General features: G+C 41.6%; 1 protein-coding gene across 1 annotated transcript in view; it reads right to left on the reverse strand.

Annotated features, from left to right (window-relative positions):
• The window catches only part of CPM (carboxypeptidase M), a gene marked incomplete at its 5' end in the record, with an annotated part of 92,852 nt that overhangs the window by 24,208 nt on the left and 40,716 nt on the right, over positions 1–27,928 (reverse strand). The window contains 5 exons of the mRNA XM_082666363.1: positions 9,257–9,409; positions 12,943–13,113; positions 13,811–13,995; positions 15,387–15,559; positions 25,915–26,012. Coding sequence (XP_082522489.1) covers positions 9,257–9,409; positions 12,943–13,113; positions 13,811–13,995; positions 15,387–15,559; positions 25,915–26,012 — 780 coding nt within the window. The remainder of the gene's footprint in view (positions 1–9,256; positions 9,410–12,942; positions 13,114–13,810; positions 13,996–15,386; positions 15,560–25,914; positions 26,013–27,928) is intronic.

Below are 27,928 nucleotides of genomic sequence, written 5' to 3' on the forward strand. Positions count from 1 at the left end.
TATTTCTCATGTTGTTTATTTGTACCTCCTCTCTTTTTTTCTTCATTCTCACTAGAAGTTTGTCAATTTTGTCAGCTTTTTCAAAAAACCAAATTTGGACTTTGCAGATTATTGTGTATCTGTTTTCTATTTTGTTAATTTCTGACATTGTCATTTAAAATTGCCTTTTTTCTGTTTCCTTGGGCTTATTTTGCTAGAGTTTTTTTCTCACTTCTACAATGAATAGGTGCTCAGCTCATTGTGATTGTTTTAAAATGGTTTGACACCCTTTCCTTAAAAAAAAAAATGGGACCTGATTTTCCTCCTCTTGTGAACAAGACTTAGTGACTCACTTCTCACAAATAGAATGTGGCAAAAATGATGGTATGTGGCTTCCAAGAATAGGTCACAAAAAGAATAGCTTCTGCCCGGCTTTTCCTCTTTCGGATCACCCACTTGGGAGAACCTAGCCACCATCTAATGAGAACATATAAGCAGCCCTCTGTGAAGGGCCAGGTGGAGAGAAACTGAGGCCTCCCTGCCAACAGCCAGCACCAGCTTGCCAGCTAACAACCTTGGAAGTGGATGCTTCTCTTTCATTCAAGCCTTCAGATGATGTGACTGCAACCTCACGAGACACCTCAAGCCAGAACCATGTAGCCATGCTTTTGAAATCCTGACCCACAAAAACTATGAGAGAAGATAGATATTTATTGTTGTTCTACACCATTAGCTTTTGGTGTAATTCATCTTGCAACAGTAGAGACTATTATAATATATTCATTAATCACCAGCCCTTCTACCCTGACATAAGCATTTAAATGCTATAAGTTTCCCTCTACACATTGTTTTAACTAAATCCCACAAATTTGGATAGGCAGTATTTTTCATTATCATTAAGATTTAAATATTTTCTAATTTCCATTATTTCTTCTTCTTTGACTTATGAGTTACTTAGAATTATGTTTCATAATTTCCAAATATATATTGCATATTTGTTATTGATTTCTAGTTTAACTGCATTTTGAACAGAAAATATAGTCTATATGACATAATCCTTTAAAAAAAAAAACGTGGGTGCTAAACAAATGCTACTAAACAACAAATGGGGCATTGAAGAAATCCAAGGAAGTAAAAAAATAACTAGAGACAAATGAAAATGAAAATAAGACAATCCAAAACCTACATGACACAGCAAAAGCAGTTTTAAGAGGGAAGTTTATAGCAATACAATCTTAGGAAACAAGAAAAATCTCAAATAACCTAACCTTACACCTGAAGCAAACAGAGAAAGAAGAACAAACAAAATCTAAACTTAAAAGGAAAGAAATCATAAAGATCAGAGCAGAAATAAATGAAATAGAGACAAAGAAAACAATAGAAAAGATCAATGAAACTAAAAACTGGTTCTTTGAAAAGATAAACAAAATTGACAAACCTTTAGCCAGACTCATCAAGCAAAACAGAGAGAGGGCTCAAATCAATAAAATTAGAAATGAAAAAAGTTACAATGGACACCACAGAAATACAAAGGATCATAAGAGACTACTACAAGCAACCATATGCCAATAAAATGGATAACCTAGAAGAAATGGACAAATTCTTAGAAAGGTATAACCTTCCAAGACTGAACCAGGAAGAATTAGAAAATATGAACAGACCAATCACAAGTACTGAAATTAAAACTGTGATTAAAAAACCCCCAACAGGGGCTTCCCTGGTGGCACAGCGGTTGGGAGTCTGGCTGCTGATGCAGGGGATGCGGGATCGTGTCCTGATCTGGGAGGATCCCGCATGCCACAGAGGGGCTGGGCCCGTGAGCCATGGCCGCTGAGCCTGCGCATCTGGAGCCTGTGCTCCGCAACGGGAGGGGCCACGACAGTGAGAGGCCCGAGTACCGCAAAAAAAAAAAAAAAAAAAAAACTCCCAAAAAACAAAAGTCCAGGACCAGATGGCTCCACAGGTGAATTCTATCCAACAATTAGACAAGAGCTAACACCAGTCCTTCTCAAAGTCTTCCAAAAAATTGCAGAGGAAGGAACACTTCCCAACTCATTCTATGAGGCCACAATCACCCTGATACCAAAACCAGATAAAGATACCACAAAAAAGAAAATTACAGGCCAATATCACGGATGAACACGGATGCAGAAATCCTCAACAAAATACTAGAAAACTGAATCTGTCAGTACATGAAAAGGATCATAAACCATGATCAAGTGGGATTCATCCCAGGGATACAAGGATTTTTCAGTATCTACAAATCAATCAGTGATACACCATGTCAGCAAATCAAAGAATAAAAACTATATGATCATCTCAATAGATGTAGAGAAAGCTTTTGACAAAATTCAACATCCATTTATGATAAAAACTCTTCCAAAAGTGTGCATAGAGGGAATCTACCTCAACATAATAAGGGCCATATATAACAAGCCTACAGCTAACATCATACTCAACGGTGAAAAGCTGAAAGCATTTCCTGTAAGATCAGGAACAAGACGAGGATGTCCACTCTTGCCACTTTTATTCAACATAGTGTTGGAAGTCCTAGCCATGGCAGAGAAGAAAAAGAAGTAAAAGGAATCCAAACTGAGAAAGAAGAAGTAAAACTGTCACTGTTTGCAGATGACATGATACTATACATAGAAAATCCTAAAGATGCTACCAGAAAACTACTAGAGCTCATCAATGAATTTGGTAAAGTTGCAGGATACAAAATAAATACAGAAGTCTGTTGCATTTCTATACACTAGCAATGAAAGATAGAAAGAGAAATTAAAGAAACAATCCTATTTACCATCACATCAAAAAGAGTAAAATACCTAGGAATAAACCTACCTAAGGAGGCAAAAGATCTGTATTCAGAAAACTATAAGATGCTGATGAAAGAAATTGAAGATGACACAAACAGATGGAAAGATATACCGTGTTCTTGAATTGGAAGAAATATTGTCAAAATGTCAAAATTGTCAAAATATTATCATATTATCAAAATGACTATACTGCCCAAGGCAATCTACAAATGCAATCCCTATCAAATTACCAATGGCATTTTCCATAGAATTAGAACAAAAAATCTTAAAATTTGTATGCAGACACAAAAGACCTTGAATAGCCAAAGCAATCTTCAGAAAGAAAAATGGAGATGGAGGAATCAGGCTCCCTGACTTCAGACTATACTACAAAGCTACAGTCATCAGAACAGTATGGTACTGGAACAAAAACAGAAATATAGATCAATGGAATAGGATAGAAAGCCCAGAAATAAACCCACACACCTATGGTCACAATCTACAACAAAGGAGTCAAGACTATACAATGGAGAAAAGACAGTCTCTTCAGTAAATGGTGCTGGGAAAACTGGACAGCTACATGTAAAAAAATGAAATTAGAACATTCTTTAACTCCATACATAAAAATTAACTCAAAGTGGATTATGGACCTAAATGTAAGATCGGATACTAGAACACTCTTAGAGGAAAACAGGCAGAACACTCTTTGGCATAAATTGCAGCAATATCTTTTTGCATACGTCTCCTAGAGTAATGGAAATAAAAACAAAAATAAACAAGTGGGACCTAATGAAACTCAGAAGCTTTTGCACAGCAAAGGAAACCATAAACAAAACGAAGACGACCCACAGAATGGGAGAAAATATTTGCAAACAATGCGACTGACAAGGAGTTAATCTCCAAAATTTACAAACAGCTCATGGGCTCAATATCAAAAAAACAACCCAGTCAAAAAATGGGCAGAAGACCTAAATAGACATTTCTCCAAAAAGACATACAGATGGACAAGAGGCACATGAAAAGATGCGCAGTGTCACTAAAAATTAGAGAAATGCAAATCAAAGCTACAATAAGGTATCACCTCACACCAGTCAGAATGGCCATCATCAAGAAGTCTACAAACAAGTGCTGGAGAGGGTATGGAGAGAAGGGAACCCTCCTACACTGTTGGTGGGAATGTAAATTGGTGCAGCCACTTTGGAAAACAGTATGGAGATTCCTTAAAAAACTAAAAATAGAACTACCATATGATCCAACAATCCCACTCCTGGGCATATACCCAGAGAAGGCCATAATTCAAAAAGACACATGCACCCCAATGTTCACTGCAGCACTGTTGACAATAGCCAACATATGGAAGCAACCTAAATGTCCATCAGCAGAGGAATAGATAAAGAAGATGTGGTACATATATACAATGGAATATTACTCAGCCATTAAAAAAGAATGAAATAATGCCATTTGCAGCAACACATTAGAATCCCAGCTCCCAAGTCACTAAACATTCCCAAGCCTCAATTTCATCACCTATAATATGGGGATAATATGTATACCTTCCAGGATTGTTGTGAAGATCAAACACAAGTAACAGAACAGGAGGCTCAACGAATATTAATCCTTTCTTAATCCTTCTCTTTCTTCTTATTTGGATAAGAAAAATGATACAAGGAAAAGAAGGACTAACTATATAAGTTTGAAGTTGACACAGAAATACTGGATAAGTTGCTGGGGTCTCAGTTCATCTTTGTTCCGCAAGAGCAAGAATACGTGAAGGAGGAAGCTATGCTTATTTCTTCCTTTCTTAGGTCTCTGAACTAGCTTATAGTCTTCCTGCCACTTTGAAAGTCTGTGCATTTGAGCAAGATAGCTTGTAGTACTGGCAGTATGTGTGTTGGCATCTTTTCTATTTTTCATTGTCGTCTTCAAAACCAACAAAATCAAACAAAACCAACCCAAACTCATAAAAAATTAAGCTATCTTTGAAATTGACTTTACACCAAAGATTCAGGATGCTAAGGCAGAAGACACCAAGAAAAAAAATGTCATGGTACCTTAAAAAAAATTTAGCAAACAGTAATCAAAACAGCATGGTACTGGCACAAAAACAGACATATGGATCAACGGACGAGAATAGAGAGCCCAGAAATAAACCCACACACCTATGGTCAATTAATCTTTGACAAAGGAGGCAAGAATATACAATGGACAAAAAGACAGTCCCTTCAGCAAGTGGTATTGGGAAAGCTGGACTGCTGCACATAAACCAATGAAGTTAGAATACACTGTTACACCATACACAAAAATAAACTCAAAATGGCTTAAAGACTTAAATATAAGACACGACACCATAAAACTCCTAGAAGAGAACATAGGCAAAACATTCTCTGACATAAATTGAAGCGATGTTTTCATAGGTCAGTCTCCCAAGGCAATAGAAATAAAAACAAAAATAAACAAACAGGACCTAATCAAATTTATAAGCTTTTGCCCAGCAAAGGAAACCATAAACAAAATGAAAAGACAACCTACGGACTGAGAGAAAATATTTACAAACTATGCGACTGACAAGGGATTAATCTCCAAAATATACAAACAGCTCATACAATTCAATTAAAAGAAAAAACCCAATTGAAAAATGGGCAGACAACCTAAATAGACAGTTCTCCAAAGAACACATACAGATGGCCAACAGGCACATGAAAAGATACTCAACATCGCTAATTATTAGAGAAATGGAAATCAAAACTACAGTGAGGTATTACCTCACACTAGTCAGAATGGACATCATTAAAAAGTCCACAAATAACAAGTGCTGGAGAGGGTGTGGAGAAAATGGAACCCTCCTACACTGTTGGTGGGAATGTAAGTTGGTGCAGCCACTATCGAAAACACGATGGAGGTCCCTCAAGAAACTAAAAATAGAATTACCATATTATTGAGCAATCCCACTCCGGGGCATATATCCAGACAAAACTATAATTCAAAAAGATCCATGCACCCCTCTGTTCATAGCAGCACTGTTCACAAAGGCCAAGACATGGAAACAACCTAAAATGTCCATCGACAGATGAATGGATAAAGAAGATGTGGTACATACATACAATGGAATCCTACTCAGCCATAAAAAAGAATGAAATAATGCCATTTGCAGCAACGTGGATGTACCTTGAGGTTATCATATTAAGTGAAGTCAGAAAGAGAGAGACAAATACCATGTGATATCACTATATGTAGAATCTAAAATATGCCACAAATGAACATATCTACGAAACAGAAACAGACTCACAGACATAGAAAACAGACTGTGTTTGCCAAGGGGGAGGGGGTGGGAGAGGGATGGATTGGAGGTTTGGGATTAGCAGACGCAAACTATTATGTATAGAATGGATAAACAACAAGGTCCTACTGTATAGCACAGGGAACTATATTCAATATCCTGTGATAAACCATAATGGAAAAGAACATGAAAAAGAATATGCATATATATTCAGCTATATATATTTATAGCTGTACAGCAGAAATTAAGACAACTTATAAAACAACTATACTTCAAATTAAAAAAAATTTGCAAATTCCTTCTTGGCTGGAATTGGTTGTTACACTTTAACAGAACAGATTTGAATTTTTTTAACAGTCTATGAACAGTGTTTTTGGATGGCCTTAGGTACCCACACAACACCCCTCTATCATGTGTCAAACTAAACAAAGATTTCCAGGGACTGGTAGTCTGACTATCCTCAAACATGGGAAAAGGAAGAGTAATTTGGATTCAGGTCGATTGCCAAAAGTCTTCATATTCCAGTTTTGACTCTCATTCAATGTCCTCTAAAGATTAAAAGATTCATTTCTGTATGACCCTTAGCCAAACCTAGAGACAATTGTTCAAGCTGGGAATATCTGAATATCACTCTGTTACTGAACAAACACAGACCATTCTTAAATACAGAGTTTCTATTAGAGGAAAACCCCATAGCACCTGCCAAATATAAGCTGCCTTTGATCTTATACGTCTTTTCAATATTCTGTCCAGGCACCACCAAACTTTTCACTTAGAAGGAAGTGATTGTTTTACCAGAAGAGATTATTTATTTCTATATGCTGAAATCAAAAATTGAAAAAAGACCAGAAGATCCAAAGAGATGCAGAGACAGCCAGCACTATGACATCAGGAGAACAAAAAGCAAAATTTTGAAAAAAGCTCAGATAATAAGCAAAGGAGAATAAAATCTGAGACTTAAATTTTGTGGCCACATCTGGAAATCAGGGGCAGAAATGTAAAGCTCTCCTTCCCTTGGGGATGTATCAAGCTGTGTGGATGAAAAGCCCGTGCTGGGCAAGGACTGGCCACAGCGCAGAGTCTGAGCCGGTGGTACTCAGGAGACTGTTCACTCCCATGTCCCCACCTAATGATTATAGCTGCCACTGACTTTGGATCTGATAACAGATGCCTATCTGTGTCTCACAGGCTCTGGAACTCAACACATACCAGATTCTCTCAGGTCCAGGTTGCTTAGGTTTCTGGATGCTGTAGGCCATCCCCCAAACCTCTGGGTTCAGATCTGCTCTGAGGAGTTCAAGGGAGAGAACAGCAGCAGGTAATATCACGTCTTGCTCATCTTTGCTTCTCCCCAGAGAGGGAACAAGCAGGACATTCCAGATCCCTAGAATTCACACTCAACTTAATGTCTGCCTTACCCTCATCCCAACAGGAGCCTAGTCAACCCTCTAAGCATGACAACACAGCACCAAAGGACCTGAGTTTAGATTGAGGTTGGCAGTGAGATTTAATTGAAAGAATGACCCCATCGGAGCCTTAGAACAAGCTGGGGTGAGAAAAGGCATATGCTATTACTCCCAGCTGACAAAGCTCCTTCACTGGCAATGTTATTTCAGCAGGATACTTCAGAGCCCACCTTAATTCAGGGCTCAGTAAATAACCTTTCCAGCTAGACTGAAATTCCGAAGATAGCAGTGCAGTTCATGGAGTGTATTTCGTGTTCAGTTGCACTCCCATGCTGATGCTTCTGAAGGAGGAATTTTAGAAAAGGACAGAGTACACACTAAAAATTGATATAGGTAGAAATACAGTAAAAGTAGAAATGTGCCTCATGAGAAAAGTCAAGTAGAGACATACCAGAATACAAAGTCTGGTGACATAATGAAAAAGGAGAAAGACCCAATAATAAGCTTAATAAAAATTATTAAGATGCTGGTGAAAAAGAAAGATGACATTTCGTAATCTCCCCCATCAACCTACCCCATAAATGTCTCAGCCAGTTAGATGCAGCTCTGCCAATTCAAAAATAACCTTTGCGTACTTGTGTCATGGGGGTGAAGAGGTTGGGAGTCAAATATGAAGGGGGGAAGGAGTAGCCATGGTAGGGATGTGTGGCCAAGGGAAGCTCCTAATTTTCCTTGCACTCAGCCCTGTACCCCTCTGCTTCTGACTTTTCCCTGCCTCAACCGTCTCCATCTCTTTTCAGCAGGTGGGAAGCTTTGGTGTGAAGCATGCAGAAAATCCAGGAATTATGCAATTATGCAGCAGGCCCACGATGCAAACCTCTTCAGCACAAACACACATCCTCCACTTTGGCTTGATGTGGTAGCATAACTGTCGCCCTAATTCCTGATACCTTTCTCCCCCAAGCCGTTCCCAATTGAGAAAAATAACTAACCCGGGCAATGCAGAAGAGCCTTCCACACCCTGCCGAGGATTCCATCATCATCACAAGCAACGTGTTGCTCTAGTACAATGGTTTTCGAAGAGTAGTCCCTGGACGGGCAGCGTCAGCATCACCAGGGAAGATGTTAATCATTCTAGACCCACTAAATCAGAAACTCTGGGGATGGGGCCTGGCAATCTCGTTTTAACAAACCCTCCTGGTGAGTCTGCTGCACATGTTTGAGAAGGACCACTCTTGTCACATTAAGTCTGCTCATCTGTGATAAAGGCCAGACAGCCATCAAAAAACAGGCTGCAAAGACTCCCAATGCCAGGTCATTTGGCAGAGTTGAGGGGTGGGAGGGGTTGAAGCTAACGGTGCTAGGTAACCACCCCAGTTCTAGAAGAAATGCAAAATGGCATGTCCAAAGTTCTCTGGTCTGTGATATTATATGGCAAGTGACAAGCAAACTTGGCTTCTTTCTAAATGGGCGATAAATGTAACAGAGTAACAGCCTGTTTTCCTGATCTTTTGCCAGATTTCCAGGTCATTCAACTTGTAAAATTAGAAGTACCCTGGATTTTACACCCCCATATTAAAGTAACACACACCATGCTTTCTCTTACATGAACCGATAGGTGCTGCACTTCTCACAGGCTGCAGATGTTCACGCAGAGAGAATTCTGAACCATTGTTCTGGTACTAAAAATGAGGCTATACCTAGAAAACATAAATAGGGGCTTGCATTTTCTCAGCCCAGAGGGTTTGCCAGATGCTATACTTTGTGTTAACAGGAATTAATAAGAAAATCTTACAAACCTATGTGCACCTGTTTTATATAGTCAATCAGTGAGTCTTTGTTTTCGTTCCAGAAGCTTGGAAGCTTCTCCTTGCGAGGATATTTACAGCATGACAGCTCCAACGTAATTTCAAAACACTGGGCCCAGATGTAGTTGTAATCTTGCATTCCACCTAAACACAAGCATATTTAGTTTTTTTAAGGTCTGAAATTGGAGTGAAGCCAAGTATCACGTACCTTGGGGACAGGTGAATCAGACAGTGGTAATGAAAGTACATATAAACAGGAAAAGATGAATTTGACATATTAGCAAGTACAATTAGAGCTTGACATCTTATTATCCAGGCATGACAAAGCTATCCTAAATACTCCCATATGGGTAACTGAATCAGAGCTGACTGATGCTTAGCTGTGCATCAAAATTAAGTGAGGGGTAGAGGAAGGGTCCTTTTTAAAAATCACAATTACAAAAAAGATTCTTCAAGGGTTTCCCTGGTGGCGCAGTGGTTAAGAATCCGCCTGCCAATGCAGGGGACACAGGTTCAATCCCTGGTCTGGGAAGATCCCACGTGCCACAGAGCAACTAAGCCCGTGTGCCACAACTACTGAGCCTGCACTCTAGAGCCTGCGAGCCACAAGTATTGAAGCCCGTGTGCCTAGAGCCTGTGCTCCACAACAAGAGAAGCCACTGCAATGAGAAGGCCACACAGCACAACGAAGAGTAGCCCCTGCTTGCCACAACTAGAGAAAGCCCATGCACAGCAATGAAGACCCAACGCAGCCAAAAATAAATAAATTTATTTTAAAAAAAAAGGATTCTTCAAGTTACATTTCTTCCTAAATTACATTTTAAACAGATATAAACTAGAGTGATATTTTCTTTTAAAATATTTCTACAAACCATTCATAAACACATTTATTCTGTAAAGCTAAGTATATGAATTTGGAGGAATAATAATGCCAGTGTTTACTGAGTGTTTGCTCTTGCTAGGTACTGTTTGAAGAGCTTCACCATCCACTCATTTAATCCTCACAGTAATTATCACTCGTATTTTACAGATGAGGAAGCTTAATCACAAATGGTAGGTCATGTGCCCAGGGATTCTTGCCAGTGAATGGCTGAGACTGGAGCACAGGCCATCTTCCTAGCGCCCCCATGCTCTCAGCCATCACACCGCACTGCGTTTGGGGATGAGAGGGAAGGTGCCATGCTGATTCTCAGGGAGCAGGGGAAGACCCAGGCTCCTGGTACTTCTGGGGTTACCACTGCCCATACTCACTTTCTAGTTCTTACCTCTCAACACCCTATTTTCAAAGGGTTATAACTGTATTTTATAGTTTCTAAGATGTAAAACTTTTCATATTTTAAAATCTCTGAATTGGGAAGTATCTTAAATTTGATGGCTGAATAACATCATTGGGTTATTAGTTTGGCTGGCAACTTTTTTCTTTCTTGGTGGGACATGTTTTACAATCAGTGGCACCTTGGATGTGAAGAAATACGGTAACTTTGAAGGAAGTAGTCTCTGCGAGATTTTAATTAGTTATACTTGATATCTGCCCAGTGAAATATGAATTCTCAATTTCATCAGGGTATTTGGGAAGTAACGAAGTAAAAAAAAATTATGCTCATAGAATGGTCAAAATATTATGTCAACATTGAGTAATATCTATGTACGTACAGATTTTAGCCAGGAAGAATTACTCTGTCCTTTCTTTTCCTTTACTTACAAGTTTTGTATTTCTCTCTGACCTCATTTTCACCAGGAAATAGAAGAAGGAAAAAAGGAAGAGAGAAATGAAACAAAACAAAAGCCCTTGGCTGGATGGCTGTGTCTCAGGTAGAAAGAAGTTAAATGGCAAAATAGGCGTGCAAAACAGGTGTGCAAAGCACGCTGGATGGAGAATACCAAGTGTGGAGGGTGTGTGCCACTCCAGATAATGCCAGGCAGGCCTGGCCGAAAAAGCCTCCAGGCTGAGCCAGAATGCTCTGTTCTAAGCGCCTCAAAGTTTCTGGCTCTGCCCTCTTTTTTTCTCACAGAGATACACAGCTGACACAGGCACACTTGGGAACAACTCCCAATAGCAAAGTTAGGTTCCTAGTTAATCTCCCACACATCTGGATCTGTCTTGAAAGTTACAGACAATGCACATGAAGGACAGCACTGCCACTGGGCAGGAGGGGGCCCTCTCCTCCCTATGGAGAGTAGTGAGCGGGGACTAGGCTACAGCCCTGTGGTGGGAGTGGGGAGGCTGTCTCTCGGACATCGGAGAGAAGTTTGGGATGTTGTGGTATCTGGCTGGTCCTGGTTCCTCTCGCTTGTGGTCTATGCTTATTTATATTATCTGGAAAGCTGGTGGAGACCTGCCCAGACACAAAAGTCCCAGCTTGTGCAAGACTACTTGATAGCCTGGTGCATCCAAAGTGACAACTGAGGAAGTAGGCTGCATGCAGAAACGCAGGATGGGGGTTGCTGTTGGTAGGGTCAGCTGACCTGTCTGGAAGGGGCACTTGCCACTGAGGCAGTGGAAACCTGGTTCCAGCCCACTGTCTCCCCTCTCACCCTTCTGTCCTAGGTCCCTCCTATTCTCTGTCAATTTCCAGACTAGGACTCTGACACCCCTGGGCTTCTGCTTATATTATTCCTTCTGACAAGAACACCCCTCCACCACGTTCCCTACACGGCCAGCTTCTCACTCCCTCCCTCGCCTGGCCGTCCTGTTCCAAGGGAGAAAAACTAGAGGGCTCTCTCGTTTAGCCTGCAAAGTGGTTTTAAAATCAGGAGACTTCATGGAAATATCCAGCTTGCTTCACAAACTGGAAGATCTGGCAATATTGCCCCCCACTGCTGCATGGCAATAATTACCTTGTTCTAAGTAGCAGCTGTCCCCACTGGATGAGACATAAGCATTACATTTCTCTAAGGCCTTCACTACTCCCTGATGTATTTTGGATTTACACCCCTGTGATACACTGTACCTTTTCTAAATCTCTACTTTTAAAAATTTTTACTTTTTTTATTTTGGCTGCATTGGGTCTTCCTTGCTGTGCGCGGGCTTTCTCTAGTTGCGGTGAGCAGGGGCTACTCTTCGATGCGGTGGCGGGCTTCTCATTACAGTGGCTCTCCTTGTTGCGGAGCACGGGCTCTAGGCGTGTGGGCTTCAGTAGTTGTGGCACGCAGGCTCAGTAGTTGTGGATTGTGGGCTCTAGAGCGCAGGCTCAGTAGTTGTGATGCACGGGCTTAGTTGCTCCGTGCAACTGAGATGTGAGATCTTCCCAGACCAGGGCTCAAACCCGTGTCCCCTGCATTGGCAGGCAGATTCTTAACCACTGCGCCACCAAGGGAAGCCCTAAATCTCTACTTTTGTTCACATTACATGCCATCACAATTATTTATTTGTATGTTGCTCTTCTCTATTAAACTTGGGCTTAATATCTGTGTCCTGTTCATCTTTCCTGGCACAGTTCCCAGCTCCAAGGTAAATGCTGAACGAGTGTCTGAAGTTAGGAGGCTTTGGCAGTGGGGAACATGTCTGAGCATCTCTCAAATGATCAGTTCCCCTCACTGCTCTGTGATATTAGCTGACAGAGACATGACTGAAGGGACTGCGCTGTGCCTAACTTTTGGCAACTGCTGGGGTGAAGGCCAGCTGGCACCTCTGGGGGAAGGCAGTAAGGAGAATAGCAGAATGAAGAGAAACTCACCTTTGAGTGGATACCAAAAGTATCCATTTACAATTCCACCAGGAAACTCTATTTTAGTTCTACATGGATTTCTTTTCCTCATGTCGGGATTTCTTGAAGCGTAGGTACGTGCAAGATATTGAAAAACATCATCATCAGGGGTTAAGCTCCGAGAGTATAATGTTCCAGTGGCTGTACATGAAAGACAGACCAAGACCTTTTAGATGAAGTTATAGTTGGAGGAAACACACCATATTAGCACATACATCATCATATCACACACAAAGGCTCTAATTTCCTAGTGAGATCCTCTACCCACTTCCACGAATACTCCCTTTACTCCTCTTCCTAGTTTTTAATGGACATACAGAAGGCAATATTACACAAAACAACCATGTCCATGTCTAAACTCCTTCTCAGTCAGCTTAAAAGTTAAATACCCTCTTAGTCACCCTTGCTGATTTCTGGAGGTCAGTAAACTTTCCTTAGGTACTGTAGGGATTAAATGAAGCCACTCGAATACTTTAAGTCCTTGGTACATACCTTATCCCACAGTTTTAAGAGGAATCAGGAACTATTACTTACATGATTAGTTTTATTTATTTATTTATTTAGCCGTGTTGCCTTTTGTGGGCTAATTTAAATCCCAATTTTACTGTTTCACTGATGAATGTCAAGTAATCCCGTGTTGTTATCTGTTCAGCCACCTTGCCCATCTACTGTTTATAAATTGTAGGAAGGATAGCTGGGGGTCAAGAGAATGGGGCTCTTTCTATCCCTGCCAGAGAAGTTAAGTGGAGAGAGGAAGAGTGTATCCCCATTCAGAGGCAGAGTGTTTGCAGTTTCACTCTGGACTTAGAAAGCAAGAGCTGGGCCCAAGTTTGCTTACCTGGAACACCATTATCAAATGGGTAACTGGCCACCAGGGCACCACCGTGGAGGTTTGCAGAAAGGACAAATGTCTCTGTATTCAGCCACTTCATGACTGCCACAGTTTCAGGCTGCCTCGGTACAGTATTAAATTCAAAAGCATCGGGGAAATTTCTATTCAGGTCATAGAAGTTACTATTTTCCCTTTAAAAGAAAGAATTTTTTAGGGTTTACTATTGCTGTCTGAGGGAGCAGATTCGTGCAGTGTGTAGACCTTTGCTTTGGGTTCCAGGTGTTTTTCCAAATATGAATACAGAGGTGGTGGACGGTTGCCTTGGCAGCCTCCAGTGAATCACAGCTGGCATTCACACAATATGTTGTCCCCTCCCGTGTGACTTGTTCTTGCCAATGGGACAGTAGTGATTCGGCTGTAAGCAGAGGTCTGATAAGTGTTTGCATTTCGGGGCTTTTGCTCTCGACACTCCCATTTGGAACCCTGAGACCCCAGTGCTATCCACGTCAAGGGTCAATGTGCAAGAATGAGGAACCCAGGTGACAGCCAGAACTGAGACTCTAGAGATACGGTCCCAGCCAGACCCCAGCTGAAGCCCCTGACATCATGGCATAGAGATTAGCCACCCCTGCTCTGCCCTGCCCAAATTCCTAACTTACAGAGTGGAGAGTAACTAAAGAGGTGGTTGTTTTAAGTCCCTCAATTTAGGGGCAGTTTGTTCCATAGCAATTGGTAACAGAAACAACAGGAACATGCTATTCTATACAAACGTATTTCTGAAAAGTGGACTGGCCATGTTTAAAGAGGCTAAGAAACTTAAACGGGGGAGGGAATCAAGTGGTGATTTATTAATCTTTGGTAAAAACAAATTTTTAATTGCACAAATATCAGTGTTTATCAGACATTTGAGAAATTCCAAACTTCCTGAGGCTGCTTGAAACACAATAAACTTTAAATCAGAAATACTACAAGACTCACCCTTCTTTGTGATTAGTTCGTGTGCTGGCTTAATAAATCAACCTGTTTATTGAGGGTCTAGGTACTACCCTAGGCCCTGGGATTTAACAGGGATGAACACACGGGCAGCATTCCTGCCCTCAGGTAGACATTAAACAAGAAATGAGACATTAAAGATTGTGCTATGAGGGTAAAGTGCCAGGTGATGTGAGAATAATTGGGGCTCTAATATCTGATAAGTTAGGGAAGGAGGCTTTGAGGAAATGCTGTTGAAGCAGGGTGCGGGGGGGGGGGGAGGGGTGGGAAATGCCAGGGGTGAGAAGGTAGCTGGTGGTTGCAGAAGATGAAGGGAGGTCTGAGCAGCTGCGGCAGGGTGAGTGCGGGGGAACAGGCAATGAAGCCGGAGCAGTGAGGCAGGCGCAGGGGTAAAGCAGCCTTGCTCAGTATTTTACTTCTCAAGGTCAAAGCAGTGGGCAGCCCTGAAAAGTTTCCAGCACAGCAGCGACATGACACAGGTTATGAGATGGTTCGCTAACTTCTCTTTTCAGGGCGAAGGGGTCTGATCTGATGGGGGGCTTATTATGCTTTTGTTGTTTTAAATAAAGATAGACTAGCCCGTGCTTACCTTCCCTTATTGTAAAAACAGTCAGGCTTTAGAACAGCTTCGAATCCATCTGGGTTCATTGAAGGCATGATGTGTATCCGGGTACTATTAATTAGATTTGTGATTTCAGGGTCTCTTCCATCGCTGGTTACGAGATATTCAATTAAATGGAGCAGCAGTTCCCGCCCTACAGCCTATAGGTGTTAAACAGAGAAGAGGATATTGTTAGGTGAGAGGAAAACAGTCCCCAAAGCACAAATTCCCCAACAAGAAGCACTACACATGATATGTGAGACCAAAACCAGTTGTCAGACCACCGTTTCTCTGGTATACTGACACTCTGGCACGTGGCAATCCATCACTGGTGTGCTGCAAAACCTTTGTGAGTAAAAGGTTTTTTTTAAGGTAACTTAAAAAAAAGTACCTATAAGTAAATAATTTACTAAAAATGAATTAAGAGTTGAGTAAAGGTTATTCTTATTATCCTACTTCCAGTTTGTCTGTCTTCCACATACTTCCTGGAGTGGTGGCGAGAGGGGGAGCTAGAGATCAGGCAGGGAGTTGTGCGTCTCCACAAGCATGCCTGGCACACGGGAGAGCCGTGGTGCGTGTCTCGGTGGATGGTTCGTGGAGAACCACTGCAGTAGATATGTAGATTTTAATAGAGAAAAGTCTGAATTTGTAATATGCATGATTTAAGTAGGTTAATTTAAATAGGTCTGATTTTCATATTCCCCCGTTTCCAAGTTCTTTTATCTCCAAATTCCCCTCCTGCACGTTTGTGCAATTTTTGCTGTACCTCTGTATTTCTGATTTCCACATCCTCATGTTTCTTTGGCACAACATCCTCACAATTTTTTGCCATATCTGCATATTATCTATACTATTATTTAGTTTGCATTTTCTTTAAATTGGCTCACTTTTTACTTACATTAAAAATAAGAAACTTTGTATAATTACCATTTTGCTAGATATGTTTCTAATTGTATAGTAAAATAAAAGCATGACTGAAAATAAACATGGTCACATTCACCTAAAATTACCTTATGTACCAACAATGATTGGGAAACTGAAGGCCTGTGAAAGAGCTTGCTTTATAATCCCCAAGGGAGAGATTTACTTTTTTTTTTTTTTAAAGGAATTCACATATTCAACCTTATTCTAGAAAGATCTGATTAGGCTATATTACTTTTCCCCTGTAATCCTGAGTTCAAAGATTCTGCTTCTAAGTAAGGAATATTTACCTCTTACATGTGATCAGATGTTGTAGAGCAGTTAGTATATGGGAAATCAGGGCAGCAGGTGGTTAAATAAGGACAGTGCTTCTGGTGCATTAATGAAGACCGTGGGCAGGAAAAGAATTTTCATTTATGACTGCTCTGTAGCAATTTATTGTTGGGACAAAGGATGAGCAATTCCATACTTTATGCCCCTCGCTGGCAAGCAAAGAGATCACATTTTATGAATTTGTTACCCTAATGAACACAGAATAATTAAAATGGAACTAAGAAAATTTTAAATATGTAAATTACATATTTATAGGTAGCCATAAAATTCAGAGTAGAAGTAAATTCCATTCTGACTGCAATTTTTTTCCTACTCATGTCTATCTTCTTCCACCACTGTGATTTTTGTTTTTACAGTCAAAATTGTCACTTGAAAAAGGTCCTTACAAACCTTACAAAAGGTGCTTAATAACCAAAAAAGTCAAGTGAGTCACACACTGGGTTTCCGATTCAGTGTTTTGGAAGATCACACACATTTGGACACTCCTTACTGGCTTCCCTGAAACCAGAGGAGGAGGGGCTGGCAATTTTAAGCTGTGAAAGGTGGCTTTAAAGGTGGACAGTGTAGTTGGTTGAAGGGGCTTTTCTGGACAGGGGTTGGGGAAGAGAAAAGGTCAAGGAAAGAGAGAAGGAAGTGAGATTTCTAAATGCTGGTTGGAGACTGTAGGATGATTCCATTAGAGGGACGTACCAGGAAAAACCTGAGGCCCCTCTGAGTCCCAGGTTAAGTACCAAGTGAGATATATTGGAATCCCCGCATGGTTCTAAATGTGAATTTCCTCTTAACTATCTGAATCCTACATTCTCAAGCACGCCCAAACTCAAGACAGGAGTTGGCAATTAAATTCATCCACCCACAAGAAAATGAAAACAAAGAGTAAGAAGCTGTGATTAAGCTATAGAACTAAATTAAGCAACTGTGGTGGTGTGGGTATAGGATAGAAGGTAAAAGTTAAGGTTTATAGCTAACGGCAAGGGTGGGTGCCGGGGGGAGAGGAAAGGAGAGGACAGAAGACTTTTCAAACTGCTAATTCCTTCACTTTTCCCAAGAATGGGTCATAGGATATTATCCAAAGTTTAAAAATATATATATTTCAAATCATTATAATTTCAGTTTTTCCTTTTTTTAAAATTCTTTTCTTTTTAAAAACCCCACATTTGTTTATTTATTTATTTTTTTGGCTGTCTTGGGTCTTCGTTTCTGTGCAAGGGCTTTCTCTAGTTGTGGCAAGTGGGGGCCACTCTTCATCGCAGTGCGCAGACCTCTCACTATTGCGGCCTCTCTTGTTGCAGAGCACAGGCTCCAGGCGCGCAGGCTCAGTAGTTGTGGCTCACGGGCCTAGTTGCTCCGCGGCATGTGGGATCTTCCCAGACCAGGGCTTGAACCTGTGTCTCCTGCATTAGCAAGCAGATTCTCAACCACTGCGCCACCAGGGAAGCCCAAAATTTTTCCTAATTTTTTGACTTTAGAAGAATCTTCTGATAATTTCTTCTTTTTCTTTTTTTTTTTTTTTTTGCTGTACGCGGGCCTCTCACTGTTGTGGCCTCTCCCGCCGTGGAGCACAGGCTCCGGACGCATAGGCTCTGTGGCCATGGCTCACGGGCCCAGCCGCTCCGCAGCACGTGGGATCCTCCTGGACCGGGGCACGAACCCGCGTCCCCTGCACTGGCAGGCGGACTCTCAACCACTGCGCCACCAGGGAAGCCCTGATAATTTCTTATTTTGAGAAAATACCAAGTTCACCAATTATTTTCATTTCACTTCAGTTCTATTCTGTTAAATTCAAGTAAAGTTAAATCTCATACTTCTTATTTAAAGATAACACGTATAATATGACACACATTTCATTTTATATCCTTTTGATTCCTCTCATTCTATTACTGTAGAGATACATAGATGTCTAGAATAGCATCTGGCAAATACTAATGATGGTGATTTCTGAGCAATAGTAGTCTGAATAGTTTTTATTTCCTCTTATTTTTCTAGTATTGCTTTTTAAATTAAAGAAACCTATGTTATTTTTACAAAAACAATAAAATCATGATTCTTTCAAGGTAACGAATGTGTGACCAAGGTATTTTCTGTTTGTCTCCATATTCCAAAACAAACCACAAGTTCATAACTGCAGAGGGTGAAAGAAAAATCTTGGAAGTATGATAAAGAACCAATTAAGAGTTAGATAATTAAAAAAAAATGGTGAGGTAAACAGATGCAATTTCAGAGGGAGTTAAACAAAGTCCTCTTGTTTTCTTGGACCATATTTTCCTGTCTCTGTAACAGCAAATTTATGCCACATATTATTCAAGTTAATTCTTCTCAACCTTAATATAAATGTCTCAAACACTCATTCATGTTTTATGTATAGACCTCCCTTTGTTTAAAATTAAGTCTTTGAATATGAAACCTTAGAGAGACTAAAATTTTAAAAAAGAATGGTCAAAACTGTTTCCGTTAGCTTAACCAGCCTTTCATTTAGCTCCTTTTGTGAGAGTGTGGACTTAATGAAAGAATCCCTAATGAAGAGCCTGAAAGGCTGGGTGAGCACACCAGCTTCTAGAGTCTTTCTCTGATAATTCATCCGGTCATTAAGATGGCAGGAACCCAGGATGGACCTAGAGATTGTCATACTGAGTGAAGTAAGTCAGAAAGAGAAAGAGAAATATTGTATAATATCGCTCATATGCAGAATCTAAAAAAAAATGATACAAATGAACTTATTACAAAACAGAAACAGACTCACAGACTTAAAGAAGGAACCTATGGTTACCGGGGGGAGAGTGGGGGGGAAGGGATAGTCAGGGAGTTTGGGATTGATGTGTACACATGTCTACATTTAAAATAGGTAACCAACAAGGACCTACTGCATAGCACAGGGAATGCTAACAACCTAAATGGGAAAAGAATTTGAAGAAGAATAGATACATGTATATGAATCACTTTGCTGCACACCTGAAACTAACACAATATTGTTAATCAACTATACTCCAGTATAAAATAAAAAGTTAAAAAAAAAAGATGGCAAGAACCCAGAAAGCAGAAAATAAATTCTTTATCAGTTTATCTTCAATTCAGTCAAGTGGGAATTTGTTAGATAAAAATCAATGTTCTAGCACTTCTAAGAACAATTGGAAAACAATTTTGATGCAACAATCCACAACTGGGTAGTGTATTGTGCGAGAGTGAATTAGAGGGTAGTACCAACACTTCAGCTCTCCTAATGGTGGAGTCCGTTCTTGAAATGCTACACTGTAATGCAGCTTCTGGGGGAAAATAAGCCTGTCAGTTCTGGGGCTCCACATGGTGTGTTACAGACTTAATTCATTTGTCTTAATGCCTAGCTAAATCCTTCATCTTCAGATATTAGCCTAATATTATCTAGCACACTTTTCCGTGGCCTCCCCAAGTCTGGGTTCCATGACCTGCCTAGGCGATCCTTTAACTCTCCTCACCTGTGCTCTCCTGACAGTGTTCACACATATTACAATGACCTGACTGACCCTGACTGACCCCCACCCCCACCCCTCAACTCCACCATCCAAGGTTTGATGGCAGCGATCCTAACCAGCTTCCTGTGTAGCCCTGGTATCTCACCCAGCTCCAGGTATATCATGTGCTCAATAAATGATTGTTGGCTACTGTTGCCAAATCCACTACAAAGTCATGACTATTCTGAGGAGGAACTTTCTGAAAACATGAGGACTTAAGGTTCTCAGTGAGAGGGGGTATACAAATGATCAAGTTAGTTCATTGCAAGGACGTTCAATACTGAACACACTTCACAGGGCTGGGGGCCAGCAATTCTGATCATGCCAAGGACTCGACACCCTGGTCCCCCGGCCCACCCTCACCAAAAAAGGGAGATGGAGAGAAAGAGGATAATTACATGAGGAACTTAATACATGCTTAAAAGGAATTAGACACTTTGCCTGGAATAAGGATTAGTTTGGTCTAAATGCAAAAAGAAATAATTATCCAAAGCCATGCTGTGTAACTGAGGACATTTTGTCATCATCTGGGATAGTGGTGGAATAAAGGGCTTGAGAAGTGGCAAGCTTTGTTTTGTCTTGTTTTAGTAAGTTTGGAACCTCTATTGCATGTTGACGACACAGCCCAAGATCTTCCAGGATAGGCACAATCCTGGATATTATGTCCTGTTGTTCACGTAGAACATTAAAATACCCTCTAAATGTAGACATTTAGACATACAAACTACTGTCTAAATGTCTCTTATACCTAGAAGGTGTGCAAAAAACCATTTAGCCTTTACGTTTAGGTTGAAAAATATGATCACTATTATCCATATTTTTGCAATGTTTTTCCTTTCCATTATGTACCTGGAATCCAATAAACTATAAATTAATGCCACCAAATGTGAAATTCTAAGTGTGATGTGGGTATTTCAGAACTCTATACCCAAATAAACCATCATAGGAAAAATAATTCATTGATGTTTAAGAAACAGAAGCTTAAAAAAAAACAACTCTAGAAAAAAAAAAGAATCAGAATTGGCAATTCAGTTATGCTTAACAGACATAGACTGAATACCTTCCCCCATACTTAAAGACCATGGGCCCTGCAGTCAAGGGAACCTGTGGACCCAACCTCTCACCTGCACTTTGCCTGCTCCTGGATTAGCTTAAAATTCCAGGCACCTGACTTTTTAAACACATAGTCATGCCTCACTTGGATATTTCCATTAGACAGGGATTAGAGATGTCTTAACAATCTAGAGATTGCCCAGATATAAGATTTTCTTTCCTGCAAAAATTTTAAAACATGGGATGGCAGATAGGCACAAAGCATAGAACAGGGAGGGCTCGAGGAAGGAGCAAGGAGTGATTTTCCAGGCTTCTCTCCTGCACCCACATTTAGGCTGAGGGTACTAGATGTTTCCATTTCCAGGGGATGGTCCCAGCGTTCATTAAAGCTCTGATTTTAGATTATAGGTAATAGTTTACTACAAAGCCAGCCAGTAGCAGAATAAGGTGTCGGAGGAGGGCGAGGGGAACAAAGACCCCGCTTCCAAACGATGTGAATATTTGTGGAGCAGGGGAATGGCAGAGAGCCCCGCCCAGGGACCTCTGGTCTCATCCCTCCCAATGAATAACAAGGATTGGATGTCAGGTGTGCGCACACTGCCGATTAGGAGCCTGTGTGAATGACACCCGGGACTGGGGCTTCTACAATTCCACACGCTGATGTGTGTACAAACAAGAACCTGGATAAACCAGGAAAACACCTGCTAGTCTTACTAAAATAAGAAAAGTTAGAAGCTCAGAAATGTCTCCCTCACTCTGAAAAAGCATGAACAGCAGGTGACAAAGGTTTATCAAGGGCGGCGGGTGCTCTTTCCGTCGGCTCCCCCGTGTGACTCCCCAGCAATCAGGGAGGGGAGGCGGGCAGCAGGCATGAGACAGGGACAGAGAAAAGTGACACGGAGATGCTCACTCCAGTCTTACTCTAAGAGTTTGCTACGCTTTCACACGGTGAACGAGCCCAAATCTTCTAATCAAACGGGGCTGGAACAACTGGGAATCCATCCAAACAAAAATTAATTTGAGATAGATCACAGATCTATATGTAAAATGGAAAACAGTAAAAACAGAACGTTCCAAAGGCAGTGGAGGGGGTCAAGGAGGCAGAGCCATAGCTGGGAAAGGCTCACTGCTCAGGCTCTGATGCCAGCCCAGAGGACCAACAGAAACCTGCATTCCCTTCCTGGTCAACACACTAACAAACATGCCTTCTGCAGAGGTTAGCAAAAGAAAGGCCGCCCACAAAGCACTTAGCGTAGCCCATGCTCAGTAAGTGTTGGTTACTGTTACTCTTTTCTCGTCGGCGAGTACTGTATGGAGGGGAACTTGCCAGCCTGATCGATGCAGTATCGTGAGGACATGAGCTCATGACAAGGTGACTGAGAACAAGAGGAATAGCATACAAAACCAGAGGAGGTTTGACTTCATTCTCTTGTAACAATTCTCACCTGAAAATGGGCTGTTTCAAGTAGATTTTGCTCCCCTCAGTGTGCTTCATGCATTCCGGATGTAGCCAGGCTAATTAGCCTGGACCTTCGGCACCAGCCAAAGTCACCCACCTTCGCGATTCCGAAGATACACAGTAGCCAAAAATGTTTCACCTGAATCCCGCAAACCTTTAGATTTAACTTCCAGTTTGAAGTAAATAGAGGGATGAGAGGCACAAAATCGATGATATCATAAGGAAGGAAACAATCCAATCTGAGGGACGTTCTGCAGGACACACAGCGGATCAACGTCCTCCCTTAAGTCTAGCGTCATGAAAAGATTCTTTATATGCTAGATTAAAGGAGATTCAAGGGATATGTCAACCACATATGATGCATAATCTTGGACAGAATTTTGAATGGACACTTTGGGGGACATTTTGAGGACAACTGGAGAAACTAGAACATGGGATATAAGGTAAAGATAGGATAAACATTTACTGACATGAAAGGGTAGCTTGTATTAACTGAAAAATGTTACAAAGAGCAAATTAGCATTGCTCATTTGGTGCAACTGCACACACAAAAATATCTGGAAGGATAAATGATAAGGAATCGACAGTCCTAATTTGTAGAAGGTCAGTATACAATGTTTTCTTTTTGTTTGTATTTCTTCTAAGATGTACGTATGTTGATTTTGTAATAATAACAGGTTATTTTTAATTTAATAAAGACCCAATTCTAAAAGAAGGCATCACGAAGTAGGTGAAAATTCATGGGGGGAAAATGGTGTGTGTGATCAACATAACTGGGTCTTCCTGATGGTGCTGAGGTGGGGTCCAGGGAAAAGAGGAAACATTTAAAAAATATCGTGGTCAATTCTGTCCACCACACTACTCGGTACACATATGACCCCTGCTGGGTTTCTCCACGTGAGATCCACAAACTCCTAGAAGATCCATGGACCCTGAGATCAGCATTCAAAGTTTGTGCCAGAATAGCAAGGAATCCAACCAAAGAAGGTTAAGAACTACTGCCCCCAAATGTTATCTATGTTGCTTTCTAATAGTGGGTTCTTGAAAATGCTCTTTCAATTCCAAAATGTCTAAGAGAAGAAGGATGAGTAGGGTGATTAAACCTTCTAATCCAAGTGACCCTTTGGCTCCTGGGTTACGCCATCACTTTCCCCAGCTCCTAGTGGCTCCAGGAGGACAGAACATACAAGATCTAAATTCAGGATAATAAGTTTCTCAATGGCCCCCAGAGCCGCCAGATACTGCTACCAGCTGGGACACACAGGGGATAGCAGGACTTCAGGTTCCCACACCCGAAACACACTGGGACTTTTCCCTCTGAGTCACCTCAGTCCTTAGCATTCCTCAAAGAATCACAGTGAATGACAGAGCCCGATTTGATGGGATACATTAACTACATGGAAGGCAAGATGTCAGAAATTTGGGAAAGTACAAGTGAATTCAGGGGTGAGTGAGAGGAAGGACCCTTGCTTTTCTTTGGAAGTTTCAACTGAGAGGATTAACTTCTAAGCATCAGGCTGCAATCTCTGAAATGCCAGGAATTCAATAAATAAACTAACTGGAGTCAGTGTCTCATTAAAAATGGATCCCACAGGACCTCGATCAATTGACTAGATAGCAAAAGAGAAAGGAAGTCTGGGCTGCTGTCTGTCATGAATAGTTGTTTTGTTTAAAAACAACTATGGTCAAACTCCCAGCAATATCAAGCCTTTTCGAGCAAAGCCCATTATGCTTAAAAAAGTAATTTCCATCCACCCCCAAATCAGGTTCAAAGACCAACCACTCTCTCAGAGGCAAGTGTTTGCATCTGAGCTCCAGTGACAAGAAGTCCCCTGGCTCGGCAGGACCAGGGCGGGTTGAGCAGCGTGCCTAGGAAGGGCAGAATGTGTGTGTGTCATGCGGGGTGGAGCCTGTTCCTAGAAAGCTTGGGGTTGGGGAGGGTTAAGCCGGGACAGGAAGCCCAGCGTTCGAGCAGTGCACGCCACCCACGCTACTGCAGACCTGGAAGTGTCGTAGCAAGTCAGCAGATTATACTTATAGGAATATTCCTGTTCTTTGACATTCCTTAAAGTTAAGTGTGTTTGATATTCCTACGTCAATTTTCTTTACTGTCAAGACTGGGCACTATCTTTCCCTCCCATTGTATTGCCCAGTTGTGTGGGGTTCTGGGGAACAGAAGACCCTGCGGTTGTCATATTCTCAAAATACTCTGAGGAAGAAAGGTGAGAAATGGCGAGGAGCATCTTCAAATGCCTGGCAAGAATGGCTGGGCAGGCAGGTGTGGTAAAGGGTATTTTGCAAAATATAAAATAAATAACATAAACAAAACAAAATAAAAAGAGAGTTGATCCCCAGTAAGTTGGAAAAGAGGCAAGACATCATGATGGAATTTAAGGGTTTGTTGAATGATGGGGATGACAGAGCCCTAAGCTTGATGGTCTAAACCAGGGGTCCCCCAACCCTGGGCCGAGGACTGGCACCGGTCCGCAGCCCGTTAGGAGCCGGGCCGCACAGCAGGAGGTGAGCGGCGGGCAAGCGAGCAAAGCTTCATCTGTATTTACAGCCGCTCCCCATCGCTCGCATTACTGCCTGAGCTCCACCTCCTGTCAGCATTATGGTGAGTTGTGTAATTATTTCATTATATATTACAATGTAATAATAATAGAAATAAAGTGCACAATAAATGTAATGCGCTTGAATCATCCCGAAACCATTCCCCACCTCCTTCCAGTCTGTGGAATAACTGTCTTCCATGAAACCGGTCCCTGGTGCCAGAAAGGTTGGGGACCGCTGCTCTAAACTTAAGCATTGGAAACGCTAAGTGTCAGATTAAGAGAAAGCGACAAAAGCATTCAAAAAGCCAGCTCCTAGGAGTCTGGATAGCTAGTTGGGATCTGATTGTTTTAGTTCAAATAGAATATTGCTCCTCTGCTGGGTCACCTCGATGCTGAGCAGGAGATGGGGAAAACCAACACAGGCAGGAGTTCGGGGACTTGTCGGCAGTCCAGAGCTGGGGCACTGTTGTTCTTCCAGACCCCAAACAAAAAAAGTTCCAGTTACCTGCACAGGGCACTGGGTAAACAACCAGATGGCTGTGCTGGTTTTTGGAACCTGGTTCCTTCAATCCTCTCAGAAGGCCTCACCAGAAGACCTTTCCTGATTCTTTGCTACAGTGTCTGCTGCTTCCTTTGCATTTAGACAGAGCACAAGAGACCAAGGGGAAGCTTCTCTGGTGACATGTCAGATATTCAAGCCATATACATACCTCATCTCCATGCATATTTGCCACGTATTTGAATTCTGGAATCCCGATTCTGTGTTCATTTGGAAAGCGTCCCACAATAAGAACCCACAGGTTTCTGCCTTTACAGGGAAGAAGAGTATAGAAAAATGAGTTGTCTTTTGAAATGACGAAGGAACTCTGGGAGAAAAGAACAGTGAACAAATGATGCTGCTTCTCCCACCTGACGAATGTTTCACAACCACCTCAGTTCATGTAACTAACGCTTCCTTGCTTAAAACACTTTTAGTTTCCAAAACCCTTTCAATTTAGCACAAATATTTAAGTTCTTATTCTAGAATGTGACTTTTTTAAATCGAAGACTTATTAGGCTATGTAGATCTTATTTTTCCAAAATGTTTCTATAGTTTGCTCTGAGTTTCTGGTGCTTTATAGAAGCGATCTTGCTAGTTCACACAATTACACAAAATTATTACTGATAGTCGATAGGGAGGGTGCCGTAACTCAGTGCAAGGAACGTGAAGAAAGCAACACCAAGAAAATATGTGACTCAGAAGGGAGACTGTTTTTACAGTAAATCCTGAGTCTTGTCATATTCAAATGCTCATGTAACACAGCCCCCCAGCAATGAGTGTCCTTGATGGGCATGAGTCCTGCCACGTAAGCCGGGAAGCACAAGCCATCCTAACAATGCCTCAAGGGAAACTTCCAAGTCCTAACTCTGCCATAAATGGTGTGATTTGGGCAAGGGAGGACAGAGACTCAAGATCGTTGAACATCTGCTCTGGGCAGATGTTACCATTGCATCTCTGGTTCACGTTACCTGAGGCAATCCCTTGTCCTGACCCAGGGAGATGGATTTTTAACCGGACTTTACAAATGAAAACACTGACCTTCAAAAAATATTAAATAAACTGCTTATGATCACACAGCCAGTAAGAGGCTGTGATTTGAGCCCCACAGCCAAGACCTGAATCCTGGCCTATGTGACTCAACTCTAGGGCTTCTGCCACTAACGAAAACTGCCTGTCTCTCAAGAAGGTTGGTGTCCTAATCTCTAAAATGAAGAGGTTTCTTTCGATTCTAAAATCATCTGGCTCTTTTAATACAAACACTTTAAAATTAGAGATTGGGTAACTATTTGATATCTAGCACCTAGATACAAAGTTCACATATCTGTGACAGCTAAGCCTTCTGTGGAATTCAAGTACCCAGGAAAGGAGTTTAACAGCAGCTCGTGGGCTAACGTTGAGCGGATTTCTGCAGAATTTCAGGTGTAGCTCCTTCAACCTGGGGCGGGGGTCCAATGGGCTGGGGAATACCCAGTTGCCATAAGGAATCCAGGGAGAAGCAGATACTGGACTTGTCTTTTTCATCATTTATTGTTTTTTTAGAACGGTTTTTGTTGGGTTTTTAAAATAAATTTATTTTATTTATTTTATTTTTGGCTGTGTTGGGATTTGGCCGCCGCACGCAGGCTTTTTCCCAGCTGCAGTGAGTGGGGGCTACCCCTCGCTGCGGCGCGCGGGCCTCTCACTGCGGTGGCCCCTCCCACTGCAGAGCACAGGCTCTGTGCGCACAGGCCTCAGCAGTTGTGGCACGTGGGCTCAGTAGTTGTGACGCATGGGCTTAGTTGTTCTGTGGCATGTGGGATCTGCCTGGACCAGGGCTCGAACCTGTGTCCCCTGCATTGACAGGTGGATTCTCAACCACTGCGTCACCAGGGAAGCCCTCACCATTTATTCTTAATTTATTCTAACAATTATAGGGAAATTCGTCTTGACAGGGTGATGCTTTAAATTTAGTAACTGCAGAAATTGTCAGAAAACACCCCCAAAAGGCAGTCTATCTGATTGGTGCCACCTGTTCAGTGCAGCACGCTCACATCATTCATTTACACATCCATTTATTTAGTACCACTATATCCAGGCATTTAACCAGGTGATTAGACCGTACAAATAAGTCACACTCTACGCCCAGTGAGTTTCTGGTCTAGTGGAGAACAGCAGCGTGCAAACATCATTTCACTAGCCTGTGA

Source organism: Grampus griseus (genome assembly GCF_964374135.1).
Source record: "Grampus griseus genome assembly, chromosome: 11".
In the NCBI taxonomy this organism is placed as follows: domain Eukaryota; kingdom Metazoa; phylum Chordata; class Mammalia; order Artiodactyla; family Delphinidae; genus Grampus; species Grampus griseus.